At 43.3% G+C, this 19,971-nt stretch overlaps 1 protein-coding gene across 14 annotated transcripts in view; it reads left to right on the top strand.

Moving 5' to 3' along the window:
• CTNNA3 (catenin alpha 3) overlaps positions 1-19,971 on the top strand; it is a 1,115,062-nt gene that overhangs the window by 711,588 nt on the left and 383,503 nt on the right. For 12 of the 14 annotated variants that reach the window (XM_053307737.1, XM_053307736.1, XM_053307734.1 and 9 more), the window contains one exon: positions 18,542-18,698. In XM_053307737.1, coding sequence (XP_053163712.1) covers positions 18,542-18,698 — 157 coding nt within the window. Of the gene's footprint in view, positions 1-6,877; positions 7,033-14,814; positions 14,951-18,541; positions 18,699-19,971 lie in introns of those variants that run through there. The other 2 variants (XM_053307753.1, XM_053307752.1) reach the window with 2 other exon arrangements.

The raw sequence follows: 19,971 nt of genomic DNA, 5'->3' as shown, positions 1-19,971 counted from the left end.
CCTGCATTCTGCCTTTCTATGGTTGGTGGCATTTTTGAGAAGGACAGTGGTTTGTAGAGATGCATAAGGTAGAAATTCACCAGGCGCATCCCTAGCAAGTGATTGGAGATGCTGCACTTGTTGGATTTCTGACTGGATGCATTCCTCCGCAGCTCCACGTCGAGCTGAAAGACCAAGGCAAGTGTGGGTGCCAAGAGCCTAATTTGTACAGCCAGGATAATATGAGACGGCGCAAAGTGTTTGCTGCTTACGTGGTGCAAAAATTAAGGCAACCACCTTAGCTTGCAATGTCCATGCTTTTTAGAACATGAGAGAAAATATTAAGCACCTTAAATCTCTTCTTAAACCGGAGGCTTCTAAAATACTTTTTTTCTATTTTAGGCATATTTATGTTGCTGGCATTTTCCACGAGACTTTCTTCCTCTCTTCTTTTGGTGTCGAGATAAGAGATGCTTCTGCTTTGCTCTGCAGGCCAGCTGTGGAGTGCCTTTCTCTTTCCCCCTCCCTTCTAGTTTCTTCAGGGAGGTGTTGGCATGGAAGCTTCTCTGTTCCCGAGGCTAGAATAGCAGAGTGGCTCTGCTGTCTCTGTATCACTTGAGGAACATTCCTTCATCCTGGCTGCCAAAGAGCTCCTCAGCAAACAGCTTGGCTGCAGGGCCTGTGCTCTGGCAACAGTGTCTAGAATTAATTTCCACATTGGAAGGAGTTCATTAATCTTATATCTTTTAAAAAAAGAAATCCCTAGTGTCTTGAAGGACTGGCAGTAAACGCTGTCCTGCTTTTGTTTTCAAATGCAAATTGCTGGATTTTGTGTTCCTAAGAGAAATGGATTTTGAGAATCGTCTGATGCTATCACTAACTTGCCTTCACCTAAAGGTACCTTGATGTGACGTTTCAATATATTCAGTACCAAACTCAGCAATAATTAGGATTGAAACAAGATGTTGAGACGAAAGGGACAGGATTTCATCCTTTCTTTTCTCTTGTTTTTCTTTTGGCCTTTTCAATTTAAGTAATTTTATTACAACCTCATTTCCAACTCACTAAGGGATGATTGAAATATATGTATTTATTAATTTTTTGTATCCCACTTTTCTAGCCCTTTAAGGTGACTCACAACAAATAATTAACATCAATTATCCCACCCTCTCACTGAAAGCTCATCCAGATATGACTGCCAGTTTTTACCTGGTGTTCTTCACTCCCTATAGGTCATCCCACAAAATGGCCACCAGGAAGCATGGCAGCCAATGATAATTGGGTGGGTGGGGGCTCTCCTTCATTGGGCCAATCTAAGAATGGCTTCTGGCTGCTATCTAAGGTTAGCACACTGTGTGTTGGGCGTAACCTTTAAAAGGCTCTTACCCATGCAGTGGCCTATACATAGAGCAACTGGATGCTAGTATTGTGCATCCCAAGAGCTGCTGTACTGGCATGCATATATTTCATGCGTCTGGACCAATGTCTGGGTTTTTAAAACATTGTGCTCAGTACATGAGTCATCAACACTTGTTCGTTCTTATTTTATTTATTCACATAGCATATAATTGACTTCTAGAATTCAGTCTACAAAAGTGGTAATCATCCTATGTTTAGCTTCTAAAAGGATTAGACAAATTTGTAAGGGATAGATTCATTAGCAGCGATGAGTCACAATATTAAACAAAACTTCTATTGCCAGAGACAATATACTTCTGATTATCAAATGCTGAGGAAGAACAGCAAAGGTAATGTCTTAGAAAGTTTCCAGGCTCTCTTTTCAACAGCCCATTTTATTCTGTTTCTCCAGTACAAACCCAGCACCTGACAAAGTAGGTTGTCACTCATGGAAGCTTATGAAACATTAAATCATCATATGATCTTTTCAGTCAGTCTCTGAGCACTACCTGTTTCTTTACAATTGCTTCTAACATTTTAATAACACAGCTAACCAAATATAAGAACATCTATCGGATAGCTGTTACCAGGATTAAATGCTGGCAATCATGGAGGGTGATTATCCTGATAAGAATTGAAAACTAGGTTATAAAATTCCCTGCTACAGGGATGCGTACATGTCATGAACTAGGTTTTTAAAATAAATATATTCAAATAATGACTTAAAAGGTCAAAGGAAAAAGCGATGGAAAGATGAGTCAGAGGTGAGGGTGGAAAGCTTTAAAGGAGTAAAAAAAAAAGAATGACTTAGCATTATCAAAACTATAATGGAATTGCAAACATGAATTCTATTGGGCCTGGAGGCCAAGGATAGACTGGGACTTCTGTTGGTGTACTGTTCACCCTGCTGCCTAACAGTGGAGACTCCTGTGATTTCTCCATTGTCGTGGATGGACCAACATCTGGTTAAGGTTGGAGTCACAGCCACAACCCTCCTCTACAGGGTTAAAGTGTTGGAGCTAGGACCCTAGCAGCATCAGCTCTCAGCTGCAATGTCTCATAGTGAGCACTGGGGTTGGGGGGTAGGGTCATCATGGATAAAGGTGCTAGACTCCTCCCCTCTTTCTTCTTCCAGTGTTAGTCTCCATTTTGTCTCTGCAGAGTTGGCTGTTTGTTTTGGTCACTCTATTCAGCCATGAGCTACAGCTGAAATTAAGCTGCAGGCTTTTTCACATTCATTTGTAACCTCCTTTCAATAAAATAAATCCTTGTTGTTCTTCAGTCCTAAAGAACAGTCTGAAGACCTCTTGCTTTGCTGCTTACTCACCAAATTGGTTTTGCTCTGCTATTTGGGGACCGAACTGCCATTCTTCCCCTACATGAAGAACCTATTAGGATGGTCTGCCCGAAAAGGTTACTGGATCCATTAGGATTCCAAGAAGCCTTGGAAGGCTTTAAGGTTGATTCTGCCAGAAATTATGTTGATGCCCTGGATCAGACTTGGAATAATGAACTTACTAGGGCAGTAGACATCATTGCCCCTAAGCACCTTCTCTGACCTGCTTCTAAATTAGCCCCTTGATATACAGAAATATGGCACCTGAAGCAGCAAGGTAGGTGGCTAGAGTGCAAGTTGAGAAAGACTCTTCTTTAATCCAATGGATTACAACACAGAGCACATTTGAAGATCTATGCGCTGGCAGTGCGTGCAGAAAAGAAGCAGTCAAGCTCACATCCAGTGGAGTTGTCTAGGGTTGTGATAGGGCTAGTACATGCCCCTCCTCCTTTGAGTGAGAATTTGGATCCATCAGTTACCCGTTATGTTGTTTTTAATGAGGGTTTTTTTGCAGATAAAATGTCTTGTATTCGAGCTGAACTAGACTTTAAATTTACTTCAGATTCTACTGTGGAGGTGTCCAGCAGCTCCCCTTGTATGGTTAAATTGGGTCAATTGCAGTTTGTGACTTCTGAGGTTGTGGGAAAGCTGCTTGGGAATTTTGCCTTAGTACCTGTTTTCTTGATGCTTGCTCAACATGTTTTATAGACCCAGCAGAGAGGTTATTGGAGAAGGTCTTGTTAAGATCATTAATGCCTCTCTGAGGAATGGCAGGATGCCTTCTTGTTTCAAGGAGGCAATTATTAGACCACTGTTGAAGAACCCTCAGGCAATTATAGGTCTGTCTCCAACCTCCCATGGTTGGGCAAGTTGATTGAGAGGGTGGTGGTGTCTCAGCTCCAGTCAGTCTTAGAAGAAGCAGATTATCTGGACCCACTTCAAATGGGTTTTTAGGTGGGCTATGGAGTTGAGATGGCCTTGGTCAGCCTGTTGGATGATCTCCAATTAGGAATTGATGGGGGGAGTGTGACTCTGTCGGTCCTCCTGGATCTTTCAGTGGCTTTCAGTACAATTAACCATAGTACACCATGGCTTTCAATACCATTGGCTATGGAGCGCCTGAAGGGGTTGGGAGTGAGGCACTGCTTTGCAGTGGTTCCGCTCCTACCTCTCAGATAGGTTCCAGATGGTGTCACTTGGAGATTGTTGCTCTTCAAAATGAGACTATTATATGGGGTCCCGCAGGGCTCCATTCTGTCTCCAATGCTTTTTAACATCTGTATGAAACTGCTGGGAGAGATCATCAAGGGATTTGTTGCAAAGCATGTGTGCCTGTAATTATATTTATATTTACAGTTACCACAATAATATCCATTCTCTTCCTGCCTAGTATGATTTGTTCATTGCACAGTAGAGGACCAGATGGGGAGGAGATGAAGCCCAAAGAGGGGTTTGGATAACTTCATGGAGGAGAGGTCTATCAATTGATACTAGTCGGAGGGCCATAGGCTACCTCCAGCCTCAAAGGCAGGATGCCTCTGAGTACCAGTTGCAGGGGAGTAACAGCAGGAGAGAGGGCATGCCCTCAACTCTTGCTTGTAGACTTCTGGTGGCATCTGGTGGGCCACTGTGCGAAACAGGATGCTGGACTAGATGGGTCTTGGGCCTGATCTAGCAGGGCTGTTCTTATGTTCTAATGATAGAGCATCTGCTTTATGTGCAGAAGACCTAGGTTCAATCCCTGTCATCTCCAATCTGTAGTCAGTGACTTCAGGTAGAGTTGGCAAAGCGCCCTGTCTGAAACACTGGTGAGTCTGCTGAGCTGGATGGACCAATGGTCTGACTCAGAATAAGGCAGCTTTTTGCATTCATATGTTTTCAAAGCACAGCTGAGCCTTCCATGTTTATTTGATTTACACTTATTTGGTACAATGATTACAAATTGCCTTGTGACCATATCTGGGTTTTGAAATATTTTGGTTCTTGACATCACAAAAAGTAAAACATTACAAGTCATGCTCTTGTGGCAACCTTTTCTTTTGGCGTTTTCATTCTTTGAAAAACTAACAGAGGCTCCCCTCTATGCTAGCATTTTAAACATCTAAGTCATATGGTTTTTGAGAAGTCTGTCTCAGAACAAAGCTTCAGGATGCCCTGCAGTCATTTGAAATATAATTGTGTACTTAATATTTTACCAAAAGAAACTGAACCTCAGGATTTTGTAACTCTCAAAGAGAAAGGTGGGGCAGCTTCTTAAAAATTTCCTCTATAACTTTGCAGTCTGAATTTTGCACACAGATGGCAAACTGTGTGTCTTGAGCCAATTATGGTTTGCTTGGACACCTGTGTATAGACACATGCTAGTGTTCGGATCTGGGGCTTGGTGTGAACAATGTTGAGGCAGTGACATTCTGACACATCATCAGGAGCAGTTTCAGTGAGTTATCGGATCAAAATTTACTGCTATCCTTACCTCCACCTAAACCTGGACTGTGACACTAATTGGCTAGGTCCAAATCATTAAGTATCGGGTCTGGGCCAGGGACATGGGAATGATCCTGAAACCAGATCTGGGCCTCCTGTTCAGTGTACTGGTTGTCAGGGGCTGGAGCCATTTCAGTCAGGGCTGCCCTGACCATATAGGTGAACTAAGTATTCAACTAGTGTGCCATGCTTTAAGGGGCAACAAATTAGACAGAAGTGGTTTTCTCTAATATTCTAGGTAACTAAAAATGCAAATGGACATTTTGTAGATCAATGTACGTATTCTTCCTGCTATCTGAACACTGCAACAAGTATATTTTTGCAGCACGGAAGCAACCTGCCTAGAAAGCAGGAGGCTGTTTGTTCGAATCCCCACTGGTGTGTTTCCCAGAACATGGGAAACTCCTATATAAGGCAGCAGTGATATAGGGAGGTGCTGAAAGGCATCATCTCATACTGTGCCGGAGAAGGCAATGGTAAACTACTCCTGTACTCTACCAAGAAAACCACATGGCTCCGTGGTTGCCAGGAGTTAACACCAACTCGACCGCACAATCTTTCCTTTCCTGTCTATTGCTTGGAGTCACTCTCACAAACAAACTATTGTGAGCGCTTGTCTGCTTTGGTTGAGCTGCCATGAGAATTACATCACATTGGTTACCATGGGAACTCTCCTGGAGACAATTGGTTCTCCTGGTGCTGTTGTCACTTACGTCACAGCAGCCTTACTCTTTCATAACACAAACTACTGGAGCATCTGTACTTCGGCTAATTATATAGAGACAAGTGAATTTTGGCCCGTTGAATAACGGGCGCTAGTAACAGCGCTCCTGGCCTGCCGCTGCCATTCCCCCTCCCTCCGCCGTTCGCCCCCCCTACCTTTAAGGGCCAAATCGGCCCAGGCACTTGCCCCCGCCAGGCCGGGGAGACGGAGGCCGGGACCGGGGGCGGAGCGGAGGCCATGTAACTTTTTAAAAAAATGCTCCCGCCGCCGCCCCTCCCTTCCAGCTGCCGAGTCCCCCTTACCCTGGCCGACTGCTGTCGGCCGAAGACAGCCCTTAATTTAAGAGGCAGAGAGGAGCTCGCAAGCAGAGCTCCTCTCTGTGCAAAGCCTCTTGCCGAACTGCCGCTTTGGGCGCAAGGGAGCGCCCAAAGCGGCAGTTCGGCAAGAGGCTTTGCACAGAGAGGAGCTCTGCTTGCGAGCTCCTCTCTGCCTCTTAAATTAAGGGCTGTCTTCGGCCGACAGCAGTCGGCCAGGGTAAGGGGGACTCGGCAGCTGGGAGGGAGGGGCGGCGGCCGGTGGCCGCGGGAGCATTTTTTTTAAAAGTTACATGGCCTCCGCTCCGCCCCCGGCCTCCGTCTACTTTTCCCCGCAGCCGCCTCTCTGGCTTCTTTGGGGCGGCCGCTTCTGGCCGCCCAAGATGGCTGCCGGGTGCCAGCGAGCGTGTCTCCCTTGCCCTGTTCTGGGCCTGCGCTTTGCGCAGGCCCAGAACAGGGCAGGGAGGCACGGACACACGCTTGGTGTCCGTCCACGGACGGACACCAAGCGTTTTATTAGAGAGGATGGTGTCATTGCATGCACAGTAACTCACCAGAATGGTTTTCAGAAGGTAGAAAGCTGAATGTGATATTTGCCTGTAAGGAGTTATCTTGCTGTGCTGACTGACTGAGGGGGTTCTTTCCTCAGAGAGAGAGAGAGAGAGAGAGAGAGAGAGAGAGAGAGAGACTGTCTGCCAGTCAGCTGGCCACAGGACAATAGAGACTGAATGGTATGCAGGTCATTCAGTCAATTCAAGCCTCATTCATTTTTAGGATGAGGGCTTACTTTTTAGCAGGTAAGAGCTGTGAGCTTTTCTTCTTTTCTTTAAACTATTTTAAAATGTAAAAGGAGTTTTAGAGCCCTATCTGACTGCTGCTTCCTACAACTGCCACATCCCCTCTCCCTACTGTGCCCCAGTCATTTCATCAGTCCAAGGTATAGTGGGAGAAAACATGTCAGTCATGGGTGGCAGTTGTCATGTTTATGCTGTGGCCACCATGCCCACCCCCCATGCTCTGGATCAATCCACCATTTGAGAAATGTGAAAAAGAAATGATAGGTGCCAGGAGGTACTCCAACCCTCCTTTTTCATTTTTTTAAAAAAGAGTTTTAAAAAGAGGATGGAAGGCCCATCACTCTGTCTACCTGCAAGCTGAATCCCTGCTCCCCCTTTGTCTCAAAAGCAAATGTGTGAATGGCTTGAACAATGAAAACAGATGGCATTCCAAGCCAAAAGAAATTCTTGCATCCCTCTACCTATCAGGCCCTAATGGATTTTCTTCCTTCAGTCCTATGCCAATCTCAACCTTCAGGCCACTTCAAACATAACATATTGCCTATGTAGATATTACTTCCATGCCAAATTAAGCCTTCAGGCTGACATTTGCCTATTTGTATTATAAAGGTTTGCTGTGCATAGCATTGCTTATTTTGATGCCATACATCTCATAAGACTGCACAGTTCTTTATCAAGTGCTGTTTTTTCTTCAACAGAGAGATTGATTAGTTGATTAAGTGCCATAAAGTCAGTGTTGACTGTCTAGCGACCACATAGATTCTCTCCAGGATGATCTGTCTTCAACTTGGCCTTTAAGGTCTCTCAGTGGTGCATTCACGGCTGTCGTGATCGAATCCATCCATCTTGCTGCTGGTCGTCCTCTTCTCTTTCCTTCAACTTTTCTCAGCATTATGGACTTCTCGAGGGAGCTTGGTTCTTGCATAATGTGTCCAAGCTGTGATAGTTTGAGCCTGGCCATTTGTGCCTCGAGTCAAAATTATGGTTTGATTTGTTCTATGATCCATTTGTTTGTTTTCCTGGCTGTCCATGGTATCCTCAAAATTCTTCTCCAGCACCAAAGTTCAAAAGCATAAATGTTTTTTCTATCTTGCTTCTTCAAAGTCCAGCTTTCACATCCATAGAGTGTCACGAGAAAAACCATTGTCTGAACCATTCTAATCTTTGTAGATATAGACACATCACGGCATCTAAATATTCTTTCCAAGGCCTTCATTGCTACCCTACCAAGTGCTAGTCTGCAGCGTATTTCTTGACTGCTGGATCCTTTACTGTTTATGGTCAATCCTAAAAGGCAGAAGTTGTCTACCACTTCAGTGTCTTCATTATTAATTCTGAGGCTGGTTGCTGTGCCTGTTGTCATCAGTTTAGTCTTCTTTACATTTAGTTTTAGTCCCATTTTTTCACTCTGCTCCTTGACTTTCATTACTATAGCTTGCAGATCATCCGTATTTTCAGCTATCAGAGTGGTGTCATCAGCATAGTTCAGGTTATTGATGTTTCTTCCTCCAACTTTAAAACCATGCTCATCTTCTTCCAATCCAGCTTCTTTCAGGATATGTTTAGCATATAAGTTGAATAAATAAGGAGAAAATATACAGCTGTGTCTTACTCCTTTGCCGATCTGAAACCAGTCTGTTTCACCATGTTACGTCTGGACTGTGGCTTCCTGTCCTGAGTATAGGTTTCTCATGAGAACAATGAGATGTTCTGGGACACTCATTTTCCTAAGGATATTCCACAGCTTGACATGGTCAATGCAATTAAAAGCTTTTCTGTAGTCTATAATGCACAAATTTACTTATTTTTGGTATTATTTGGCTTTCTCAATTATCCAGTGTGCATCAGCAATGACATCTCTTGTTCCTCAACCTTTTCTGAAACCAGCTTGAATATCCAGAATTTCCCTTTCCACGTAGGGCTCTAATCTGTGTTGGATGATCTTGAGCATTATTTTGCTAGCATGTGAAATTAAGGATATTGTGCAATGGTTTGCGCAATCTGTTACGTCTCCTTTCTTTGGTATGGGTATGTAGACTGACTTCTTCCAATCTGTTGGCCACTGTGTCATTCTCCAGATTTGCTGGCATAGTTTGGTTAGAGCCTTGACTGATTCTTCTTCTTTTGCCTGCCATATTTCTCTAGCTATTCCATCAGTTCCTGTAGCCTTCCGACTTGGTAGTGACTGGAGTGCTGATCTAATTTCATCTTCCCGTACTAGAGGTTCTTGCAAGTAAGGAATATCTTCTAGAGTATTTTGGATGTTGCCGTCCCTACTGTACAGATTTTCAGTATACTCCTTCCATCTCTGTGTTATCTTCTCTAAATCAGTTACTATCTGGCATCCCTTAACATACCAATTTGAGGTTGGAACCTCCCTTTGAGTTCAGAGATCTTTTAGCAAACTTTCCATGTTCTTCCACATCTATTTCCATCCTCAAGGTCTTTACAGATGTCATTGTAGTACATAGTATAAAGGGGTCAATATGTAGCATCATCAATATAGATCAGAAAACAGATGCACAGCCTGGTTTAAGTGTGTTTATTGAGAAACAACACCCACTGGATTCTTTATTGTTTATTGAGAAACAACACCCACTCGATCCCACTGGGACTACGAGTGTAATTCTAAACTTGCTTACTCAGAAATAAGTCCCTCTGTGTTCAGTGGGACTTACTTTCTGCTATGTTTTGGAATGCAGCCTAAGAAATGTATCTAAGGAATGTCATTCCATGACCCAATACTAGTATCAGCAGCTTCTTTCTCTCCGTTTATAGATTAGGGGAAAATAGTAAGGGAAAGATTTATCAAAAGAAAGATGTTTTTATATTGTTTACAGTACTGAGAGACAATAAGAAAATCTACATCACTAAAGCAGTAGAAAACAGTGCAGGTAGATAACCCAAATGTCCATGATATATTCAAGCCTGGCACAGCTGATGTAGAACAGAACTTGACTCCAGGGTCACAGCTGTGGGATTCCGGTTCCAAGAGCATAATATGCAACTCCTGCAGCCTCCTAGTCAGCCCTTAGGCTAACAGTTGTGCCTTTGTCTACATTGCATATGTATCTCTTGAATAGGGTATTGAATGTTGATGAACCAAGATTGCTCTAGGCAGATTATATAACACATACGAGCAAGCTAACATAGCCTGTCCTTTCACTTTATGTGCAAGTAGGTTGCTAAATGGTTCACTGAGGGAGAATCAAATGCTAAAGAAGTAGATTTGTGAACAAGCTAGTTCACGTTCCTGGCAGCCTGTTATTTATTATTATTATTATTTTACATTTATTCAAAACCAGTTAAGTGGATCAAGAATGGAATTACTTTGGAAACTTCTGAAGTTACAGTGGAAGAGTGCAGCATTTCTTGCAGTCCTGACAATTGGTATCTTTTCATTACAAGTACTCTGTAAAGTTTACAGTGTAAACTATTTGTAGACATAGTTCAAAATATTTCAATGTTTCCTTGAGAAAACAAATATGGTCATTACTTGGTTTCCACCAGTCTAACCCTAATCCAGAGGTCACTCCACACCTCACAAAAGCTCTTTGTGCATGAATGTCATGCGCCCCAGCACCCAAGCCACACCCCCTAACACAAGGGGCAGGCAACCTAACCCCTTCCAAGCCTTCCCTTCCGCTGGCTCACCTTCTGTGCAGAGTGGGAGGGTGGCCAGCAGCAGCACTAGCAGCAGCACCGGCTTGACGGCATACAGCCGGGCCGGGCTCGGGGCCGCCAGGGGTCACCGTCCACCACTGGGGGCAGCGGCAGCTGATTGGGGCCGGGCAGCATGGCGGCAGCAGCCAGGAGTGTCGAGGGTGGTGAGGGGTGGTCCGCTGCCTGGGAGGAGGAAGTGCGGGGGAGGTAGGAGAAAGGAAGCCCTGCCCCAGCATGCTTCTTCTCTTCCCATCACACTCGGAAAGAGCGTGTACGCTCCAGTTTGTTTGTTTCCGGGCCAGGGGACATTTGTCCCCTCTTGTCCAATGGACCCTATGCCCATGCTTAGTAGTCTCCCTTCTAGGCTCTTTCCCACTTTTCTGGAGAAGGAAGGGAGACAACTGGGTAGCTTGCCTCTGTCTCCACCTCCTGGGTGATGGTGAGATTTGGAAGAAAGAAGGGTGGGCAAGAAGCATCATGTGAGCTGGGAATGGACCAAACACTCTCTCCATCTCCCTCTCTCACCATCACACTGTAGCAGTTAGATGGGAAGTGTGGTGGGCAGCATCCCCAAAAGCAACTGGAATGCATGCAAGCCACAGTTCACCACAGATGGGGCAGAGCTTGTTTTGTGGGGGAAATAACTGGGAAGGGAGTGAGTGGTGAGGATGAGCAACTTCTGCTTCTCCGCCATCAACTTTTCTGCTGCATATCTACATGTCTGTAACTGACACACCACCAGCTTTGACAGTAGCAGGGCCCCCCTGCATTTAGTACCTATAATTGATTTAGTACCAAATTCTGGGTCAATTTTATATTTTTCAAAAAGGGTATCCAGCTTTGGTTCAGGAAGCAAATCCTCATTCATAACACCTTTTCCTAGGGGAAAATTGGTTCTAATTAAGACGTTTCCATTTAAGACACAGTTTTTAGGAATCAGTTGTGTTGTTATGTCTGAGGAGTTTCTATAACAATGCTGCATTATCATTCTCTAACTACAGGGGGCAATAGAGAGTCCTCACCATAGTGATTTAGAGCTTTGGGACTGAACAGGAATTTAAACCCAGATCTTCCTTCTTTGAATCTGACTCCTTTCCCACATTTACTTAAATGGAGCAGCTTATGTATGATCATAAAGAATTAAAATACAAATTTTATCAGAGAATGCTTCATGAGAATTGGCATTTCCTTATCCTCAGTTAACAGTATTCTTCCTAAAAGGACAATTATGCTTTGTTTCTGGAATAATCATACATGCTAGACATTATTTTCTTCCTGTTAAATGTAATTGGATGCCATTGCTAAATGCTGGGAAATTGAAACACACTGTCATAGTGCACCCAATGTGGAAAGAAAAATGTTATTTTGGCCCAAAGTGCAAAGAGCAGCATTAGTTGTTATTGTTTGCCAGTATACACCCCTCCCTGTGAGCAGAAAGCACTTCCATGCATGCAGTGGGATTTGTCAATTTTCACTTCCAGTGGCATCCCTTTGTGCTCTAATCAAGCCCACTCTGGAGGGGGCCCCCAACTATCAAGTAAGTGTGTTTTTGTCCTGGGAGTACAAGGGGTTGCAATAGGAAGGGGGGGCATAAGAACAACCCCCCACCCCATACACTGTGCATCTGTTATTTTGCACATGACCCTAAGGATTTTGGCCCTTGAATTTTGGGACAAAATATCCTAACTGCAACAGTTCTAGTGGAATCCTAGAGAAAAGGTTACATTGAGTTTGATGAGAAGGCAGGCTGCTTGTCACCTGTTTTAATTGTGAGAAATGTGTGCTGCCCAGAGACATGTTTAATTTTCTGGAGAAAACAGAAGGTGGCCAAGGCTGACCTTAGCATGTAGCATCCTGTATCTGCCATGCTTACAATGAACCATCTTTCAAAGTATGTGCATTGTGTCAAAGGCAAATCCCCAACAGATGAAAATGCTAAGCACTTATCTCAATAAAGATGCCCCTAATAAACTCTTTAATATTCTGGATTGCTGAAAATAACCAGACTAAATTGCTTTCAGCAGCACTGGAGCATTGTAGTAGAGGTTTAAGTCAGGCATTAGACAAAGCAGCAAAGTGTTTCTTTTAAGAGGCTTTAGTAACAACAGAAGAGTTCCAAACTGTAACTAGGAAAATTGCTAAAATGGCAAAAACAAAGACTGAAATTATGTGCTTGTTATGCTTGCATAAATTCAAATTATTTGCATGTGAACATATACTGTAGAAGTTACATGTATTTAATTGGTACAAATATATCCTCTATTTTCCCTTTCCTAGTGTTGTGGAGGGGGAATCACATGGGAGCTGCACGGCCTTTAGGAACATATTTTTGGAAAGCAAAGAGCATTTATGGGGGCTGGGGGAAGCAGCAAAAATTGCTGCCCTCTCCCACTATGCACAGGCGGTGCTCCTCCAGTGGAGCCTGCCTGAGTTTGGAGCAGCCTCTCTGTGCATCCCTAGCTGGCTGCTCTGGATGCCAGCCATTTGTGTCAAGTCCTTCTGTAGAATGAAATATGGCACTGGTTTTTGCTTTCTCTTTTCTGCCTCTTACATGATATTTATGGGTGGGGGGAGGTGTTTGCTTTATATGTTTTATTTATTCATTAGGTGATAATAAAGAATTTTTTAAAAGGTGGTGATGATCACTTAGCGATTATTATGCATAGATAGTATGGGATTTGTATTTGATAATATAAAAGCATTGCAGTGCCCTGATAACTTTGTATAGAAGAATAATGTTGGAGGCTTTGCCATTTATATAGGAGGTAGTGATGTTGATTTATATTGATTTCTTGACATTTGGTAGGATTATATAGATTAAGGGTAAAGTGTGTCGTTGAGTCGGTGTCGACTCCTGGCGACCACAGAGCCCTGTGTTTGGTAGAATACAGGAGGGGTTTACCATTGCCTCTTCCCGTGCAGTATGAGATGATACCTTTCAGCATCTTCCTATATCACTGCTGCCCGATACAGGTGTTTCCCATAGTCTGGGAAACATACCAGTGGGGATTCGAACCAGCAACCTCTGGCTTGCTAGTCAAGTCATTTCCCCACTATGCTAATATATTTGTTAGACTGTGCTGCCTGTGATATTTGTGTGTAATTATATACTACCACTATGGTTGCTGCTGCTACTACTATTTGACATTATATTGACATATTCTATCACTAACATAATAAGGAGGTGTACAGAAAGCACTGAAGTCACCTAATGGCGCAGCGGGGAAATGACTTGATTATCAAGCCAGAGGTTGCTGGTTCGAATTCCCACTGGTACATTTCCCAGACTATGGGAAACACCTATATCAGGCAGCAGCGATATAGGAAGATGCTGAAAGGCATCATCTCATACTGCATGGGAGGAGGCAATGGTAAACCCCTCCTGTATTCTACCAAAAGAAAACTACAGGGTTCTGTGGTTGCCAGGAGTCCACACTGACTCGATGGCACACTTTACTTTTTCAGAAAGCACTACCACCTCTAAGGCATACTAGGCATGGGCCAGAGAGGCACCTCAGGTTGGGTAAGGGCCATAGGTAAAGATTTAGAAGATTATACACACACACATAAACACGACCTCAGAATAAAAGCTGGTTAAAACAGACACCCCCAAGCACTGCAGCCACCTAATGGCACAGCAGGGGAATGACTTGCCTAGCGAGCAAGAGGTTGCTGGTTTGAATCCCCTCTGGTATGTTTCCCAGAATATGGGAATATGTTTCCCAGAATATGGGAAACACCTGTTTTGGGCAGCAGTGGTATAGGAGGGTGCTGAAAGGAGGCAAAAGCAGTGGTACAGGAAGGTGTGTGGAAGGAGGCAAAGGTAAACCCCTCCTGTATTCTACCAAAGAAAACCACATGGGTCTGTGGTCACCAGGAGTTGACACCGACTCGTGGGCACAAGTTTACCTTTACCAAGCAATGCATGTAGGAAATGTAGATGTGTGTTTCCTCCGCTTTACACTGTTGTCAATACTGGAGGGAAGGGGAGGAGAGAGATGCAACTTTTGGAGTCTCATGCTGATGTTGCCTAAATGAGAGAGACTGGAAATTGTGACCCTCCCAGCTGATGCTGGATAACTGAAGGAGAGAGGTTGGCCATTGTTACCTCATGCTGATGATAGCAGCCTGGAGCCTGGAGGAGAGAGACTGGTCACTGTGATCTGATCTTGAGATGGCACTGCTACTTCCAGCTGAAAGAAGGAGACTGACCCCTATGCCTCCACATTGTAGACCATTTTCCTGAGTACAGTAGGTTTGTACCTTGGATCAGTCAGGGGTTTCTTAACTTTCTTACTCTCCCATCCTCTCAATTACAAATGCATCCTCTCCTCAGGCAGGCAGCACTGTCACTAATGTCTTCTAAGACAAGGTATGATTGCCTCCTCTCTCCTTTGTCTATCAGTAATTTCTATAATGAATGAATTTCCACTATTTGGACAAGGGAAAGCAGGAGAGAATGAACTTGATAAGGGTTGTAGTGATTCCCATAGAGATTTTTTTTTTTTTTAAAAACCAACCTAAAACTAACATCAAAATTATTACTTAAACTAAATTAAAACAAAATTAGTGTTACCTTCACTCACTTTAAATATCTCCAGTTATAATCAATAGGACTTTTAATTGCCTAGTTTTGTTTTGATTGTACTCTTAAGGTTGCAAATTATGATGAACGTGGACATAAAGAGAATGTTGGCAGAAGAAGTGCCCTGTTCTGTTGTTGTTGTTCAGTTTTCTGATTGGTTGCAGCAACAATAAAACAGATTTTATTACAAGTGTTTTCCTACAGAAATATTATCACAAATTATTAGAAGCAGAATTTCTCCATAGGTACCTATCACTGTTTTATAAAAAATAAACAATGTCCCAGTCATGAAATAATCCTACAGTTCTCATATCCAACTCCCCCTGCACTTATTTCAAACATTACATTTTCACAAGGTACATGTTAACAGAACTGCAGTGTGCACCAGCAACTGCAGTTACCCATCAAGATATGCATCTACATGCAGATCTATAGACATGAGGATCTTTGGATTGGGATCATACAGCCAACATGATGAAATGAACCGAGAGCTGAGGACACAAGAGGAGTTCATTTTTAGAACAGGAAATGTGAAGTTTGGCCACTCAGAGGGAGTGTACACACATTTGTGTATATGACTTAGCAATATTTTCCTAGTTTGTAGTAATAATATGAGAAAAATGAAAATCAGTAATTAAAAGCCAGTTACTCACTCACTCATTCCATGTTTTCCATACTAAGGGCTTTTTGGTTAATGTTTTATCCACTACTCACATGTTGAAAGAAAGAAAATCTATCTAGTTTCTGATCGCAAGTATTCTAGTAGCTTTAAGTGCTCAGGAATTCTGAACACTCATGCTGTGCCCCCTTGAATATTTCTAGGCTATATCAGAAATTAATTTTCCTATTGTATGTGTTTAATAAGACAAATAATAAATACGGGTATGAGGAGGATATAGTTCCACAACTTTTAAAGTTTACCCATTTTTCTGTGTTATTTGTTCTGTTTCTCAAATACAGCTTCTCAGGGTTTCTTACCCTCCTCCGTGAGACAGGGTTGTTTACCCATTCAAACAGCAGTGTGCTAAGCAAAGCAGAGGGCTCCAGTCGCCAGGACAACCCCAGTAATTACGGTGCAGCCCAAGAAGCAGCAGAATGGTGGAGATGGAGTAGTGATGATATCAGCTCCACTGCTGCAGCCTTGTGTGGAAATGCTAGTGAAGGGGGTGGAGTTGGAGAAAAAGGCCCCTTGAGAGGCCAGGGATTGGGTGGCTAATCCACTTGCCTGGCTGGTGAAGAAGGAGCAAGCTGGAAGTGGGGAGGAGTGTCCTTTATTTATGGCAGGCTTTATTTATGGCAGGGGCTGCCGAAGATGAGATTATCAGCAGGGGTGGGGTTTGTTGGTCTGGTGGACTCCCAGAGAGGAGCTCAGACCTTTGCTCCCACTAATAGGCAGAGTGGAGTGAATATACTTCCCTCCTCACCCAACTATAAGGCAATACCCGTGCCTATAATTTAGTGTGAGAGGGTGGGAAGGTTAATTAGAGAATTCCTCCTCCCTAAACATGGACACCGCTTTATTTATTTTTTTAAAAAAGTTCTGTTAGAAATACAAGATTTACCAAATAGCTTTTTGAACTGATTTGAATTTCTGTGTTTCAATGAACCACTGTCTTGAACAGTTTCTGAATAAACAGATATTTCTTAAACAGAAAATGAAAATTCTGGGGTCTGATATCTTGATACCTTATAAAAATAGACTCAATTTAATCACCACTGAAATTCAGGGTTTTTTTCTTCCTCAACAAGAGAACAACTCCAGACTATACTACAAACAGTTGTTGGGGTCCCGTTTTCGGGGAGAGCCCCCCCCAGCTAGCCTGGGCAAGGCTGACTCTCGCCTCTTGTTTGATGTATGCCAATTAACAGAGACGAGAAGGAGATTCTTTTCAGTTTCTTTATTCAGCTGAGCAAAGCAACCGGGCGTCCCCTCTCTGCAAACATGCAAGAAGTGGCACGCCCAGGAAAGTTTTACAGACATTTTTATACCCTTGGATAAACAAGCTCACCCCACTTCCCCCTTCCCCATATAAGGTTGCCCCTCTTATCAGAGAAGTTCTATTGGTTATTTTAAACAAGCTGTTTTCCTTATACATTATCATACACATTTCATAAGGTTGTCCTTTTGCAAGGCTCCCAACTCCCTGTCCCTTCCTTGCGGTTTCTAGACTTAAGCAATTTGCACTTGTCAGCAACCAACTGTCTGGCCAACTGTTTGTTTGTGATTAGCACAGAAAAATCCCCTTCTCTGACCTTTTCCCAATTTAGCAGACTGTCTCTCTGTCTCTGTTTCCTAATAGTTGCAAGCAGATTTTACAGAAGCAAAGATGGCGCTGGTTAGGCTAACTTAGCTTTTACAGAACCCTTCACAGTGATGGATAACTTTTATTTAGCTGTTGCATAATGCGCCCACTGACCTATCCTCCTTTGTTGGGTTATGCCATTTGGTGGTATAATGTTTCTATTCCATGCTTAAATATATTTATGTCTTGATAAATAAGGCACTGAGCATGTTATAAACACAATGTAGATTGTGCTCTTCCTGCAATTGGACTTCCAGCATGCTTCCAATATGTATGTACTGTATCTCTTAAAATGTGTATCCTACTTCAAGACTCTGGGGAGGGCAACATCAGTTTAACAGGTAGCAATGACAGGTAACACAAGCTGCATGTAATAAAATGTTCTCTGCTTGTAATTATATATGCCTGTTCTAAAAAGACTATCTAGTTTTCAGAGGGTGTACTGAAGCTGTTCTTTATTTAAGTTAAATAATGGGGTTTTTTTAACTTCAGGATAAAAATACGTGATTTCTTGCAGTTATTTTGAAGATCAGAGGCAAGATGATTGTCAGGTAGACAGGGGGTTCAGGCTTGCTGATGGAATTGTATTGTGTGACCAGATCCATGCTGAGCAGATAGTGCAATAACTGGTCACCCACATTGGCGGTGCTGCAGAGGAGCAGAGAGGAGGTGAACCTCTCCCTCCTCTGGTGAGCTATCATGCTGATGCAGATGATAAGGCGCTTGAGTCCAACTCTTAGAGTCCATGCTTCAAGACCCCTGGTGCATTATGATTGTGTCCTGTCTTAGTTTAAAATTCAGATAAGATTATCAGGAAGGTTAGCATGCATAATATTGTGGTTCTACTTTGCATGAAAATGGAGGCAGTGATTGCACAGCAGAGCCTAGACAATTGGAATGTAGGCTTTTCTGTCTAGTTTTAGATTTTTTTTAAATGGTATCTATGCTTTTTCTCTAGGTTATCAATGCTGCTGTAGCTCTTGCTGCCAGACCGAAAAGCCAGGTTCTGAAAAGCAACATGGAAATGTATAAAAACACATGGGAGAACCACATACGTGTGCTCACTGAAGCCGTGGATGACATTACAAGCATTGATGACTTTCTTGCTGTATCAGGTGTGCTGTTTTTTATTTCATCTTTTCCCTTTGAGATACCTTTCTTTTTCTTTAATGATTATTTGAGAGAAGACACAGTCCCTTAGGAAGCTGCATTATATCATCCAACCTCCAGTATCTAGCCAGGTGTGAAATTAGTGTGAGGGAAAAGTGAATATGAAGACAGAGGAATGCAATTGCTGCCAATCCCTGTAGGAGTTTGCAGAAGACAGCAGAGGCTCTCTGTTCCCTGCACCTCATCCTCTGCTACCGTAGCAAAAGACTGTATGCTTTGAAGCATGTAACCCACCACTGGGATGCCCTTAAATGAAAATTACTAGCATTTCCAGGCAGGCTTTGAGAGCCTCACTTTTTTTATTTCTGCTAAGATAAAAAGCTAATTAGAGGACCCAACTCACACTTGGGTTTTTAGCAATAGTATGTATGTGATTGAAAAGATGCTATGAAAGGGTTATTCAGCCACAGGGTGCATTGAGCAGCAAGCGTTGAAGCACATTTCACAAGCATCGATGCAAATTGCTCAAATAATATCAAAGGACAAGAAGGTGGAGCATAAATCCTTAATATTCAGGATAAATCCAGGGAGTCAAAATTCTCCAGCCAGCCTGGAAACTAATGACTGGCTCACCCATGGTTCCCAAGTTACACATTTAATGGGGTGCTGGAGCTGGCCTCAGATTCATGGATTCTTCCTCACTGTGCATAAATGTAAGATGAAGTAAATGCCTATATAAAATGCCTATATAAGTAGGCAGACTCCACATAAGGGATCTATATATCATGAAAAAGGGTTGACTGGAGCCTGCGGGGTGGGGGTGGGGGGTTGCTCACTAAGGCTTCATGTATGGGGCACTTGTTCCCATTCAGAGTTCTATGTATGGCAGTAACCTTCACTATCTTACAAGCAGGCGCCACTTTAGCAAAAAACGTTCAATGTGAGAGCCATTTTCCACCATACTGACCTCCACATAGTACTGCACTTTGCTCAGTGCTGTGAAGGCCCTATGGGGAGATGGAGCCCTCTCTTATGAGCTCTAGGAGTCCAGCACGGAGAAGGGCTACACGTCCCAGTACTCTGTGCTTGGAGGCCAGGGGGACTGTGCAGAGTGTTCAGAGTATTTGGCTGAAGCTTTACACAGGCCCAATAAACTATTAGTCAGTGAACGGCACATACAGTATGGTTGATGGGAGCTGCCACTGCCCCCCACCCCACCATCCCTTACAGTGAAGAACACTGATGTATGGTGTAGAAGGGCACCCCAACCTTTTCCTC

Source organism: Hemicordylus capensis, chromosome 3 (assembly GCF_027244095.1).
Source record: "Hemicordylus capensis ecotype Gifberg chromosome 3, rHemCap1.1.pri, whole genome shotgun sequence".
Taxonomy (NCBI): domain Eukaryota; kingdom Metazoa; phylum Chordata; class Lepidosauria; order Squamata; family Cordylidae; genus Hemicordylus; species Hemicordylus capensis.
The sequence above is the reverse complement of the archived record's forward strand: the minus strand, read 5'-3'. Positions and strand labels throughout refer to the sequence as shown.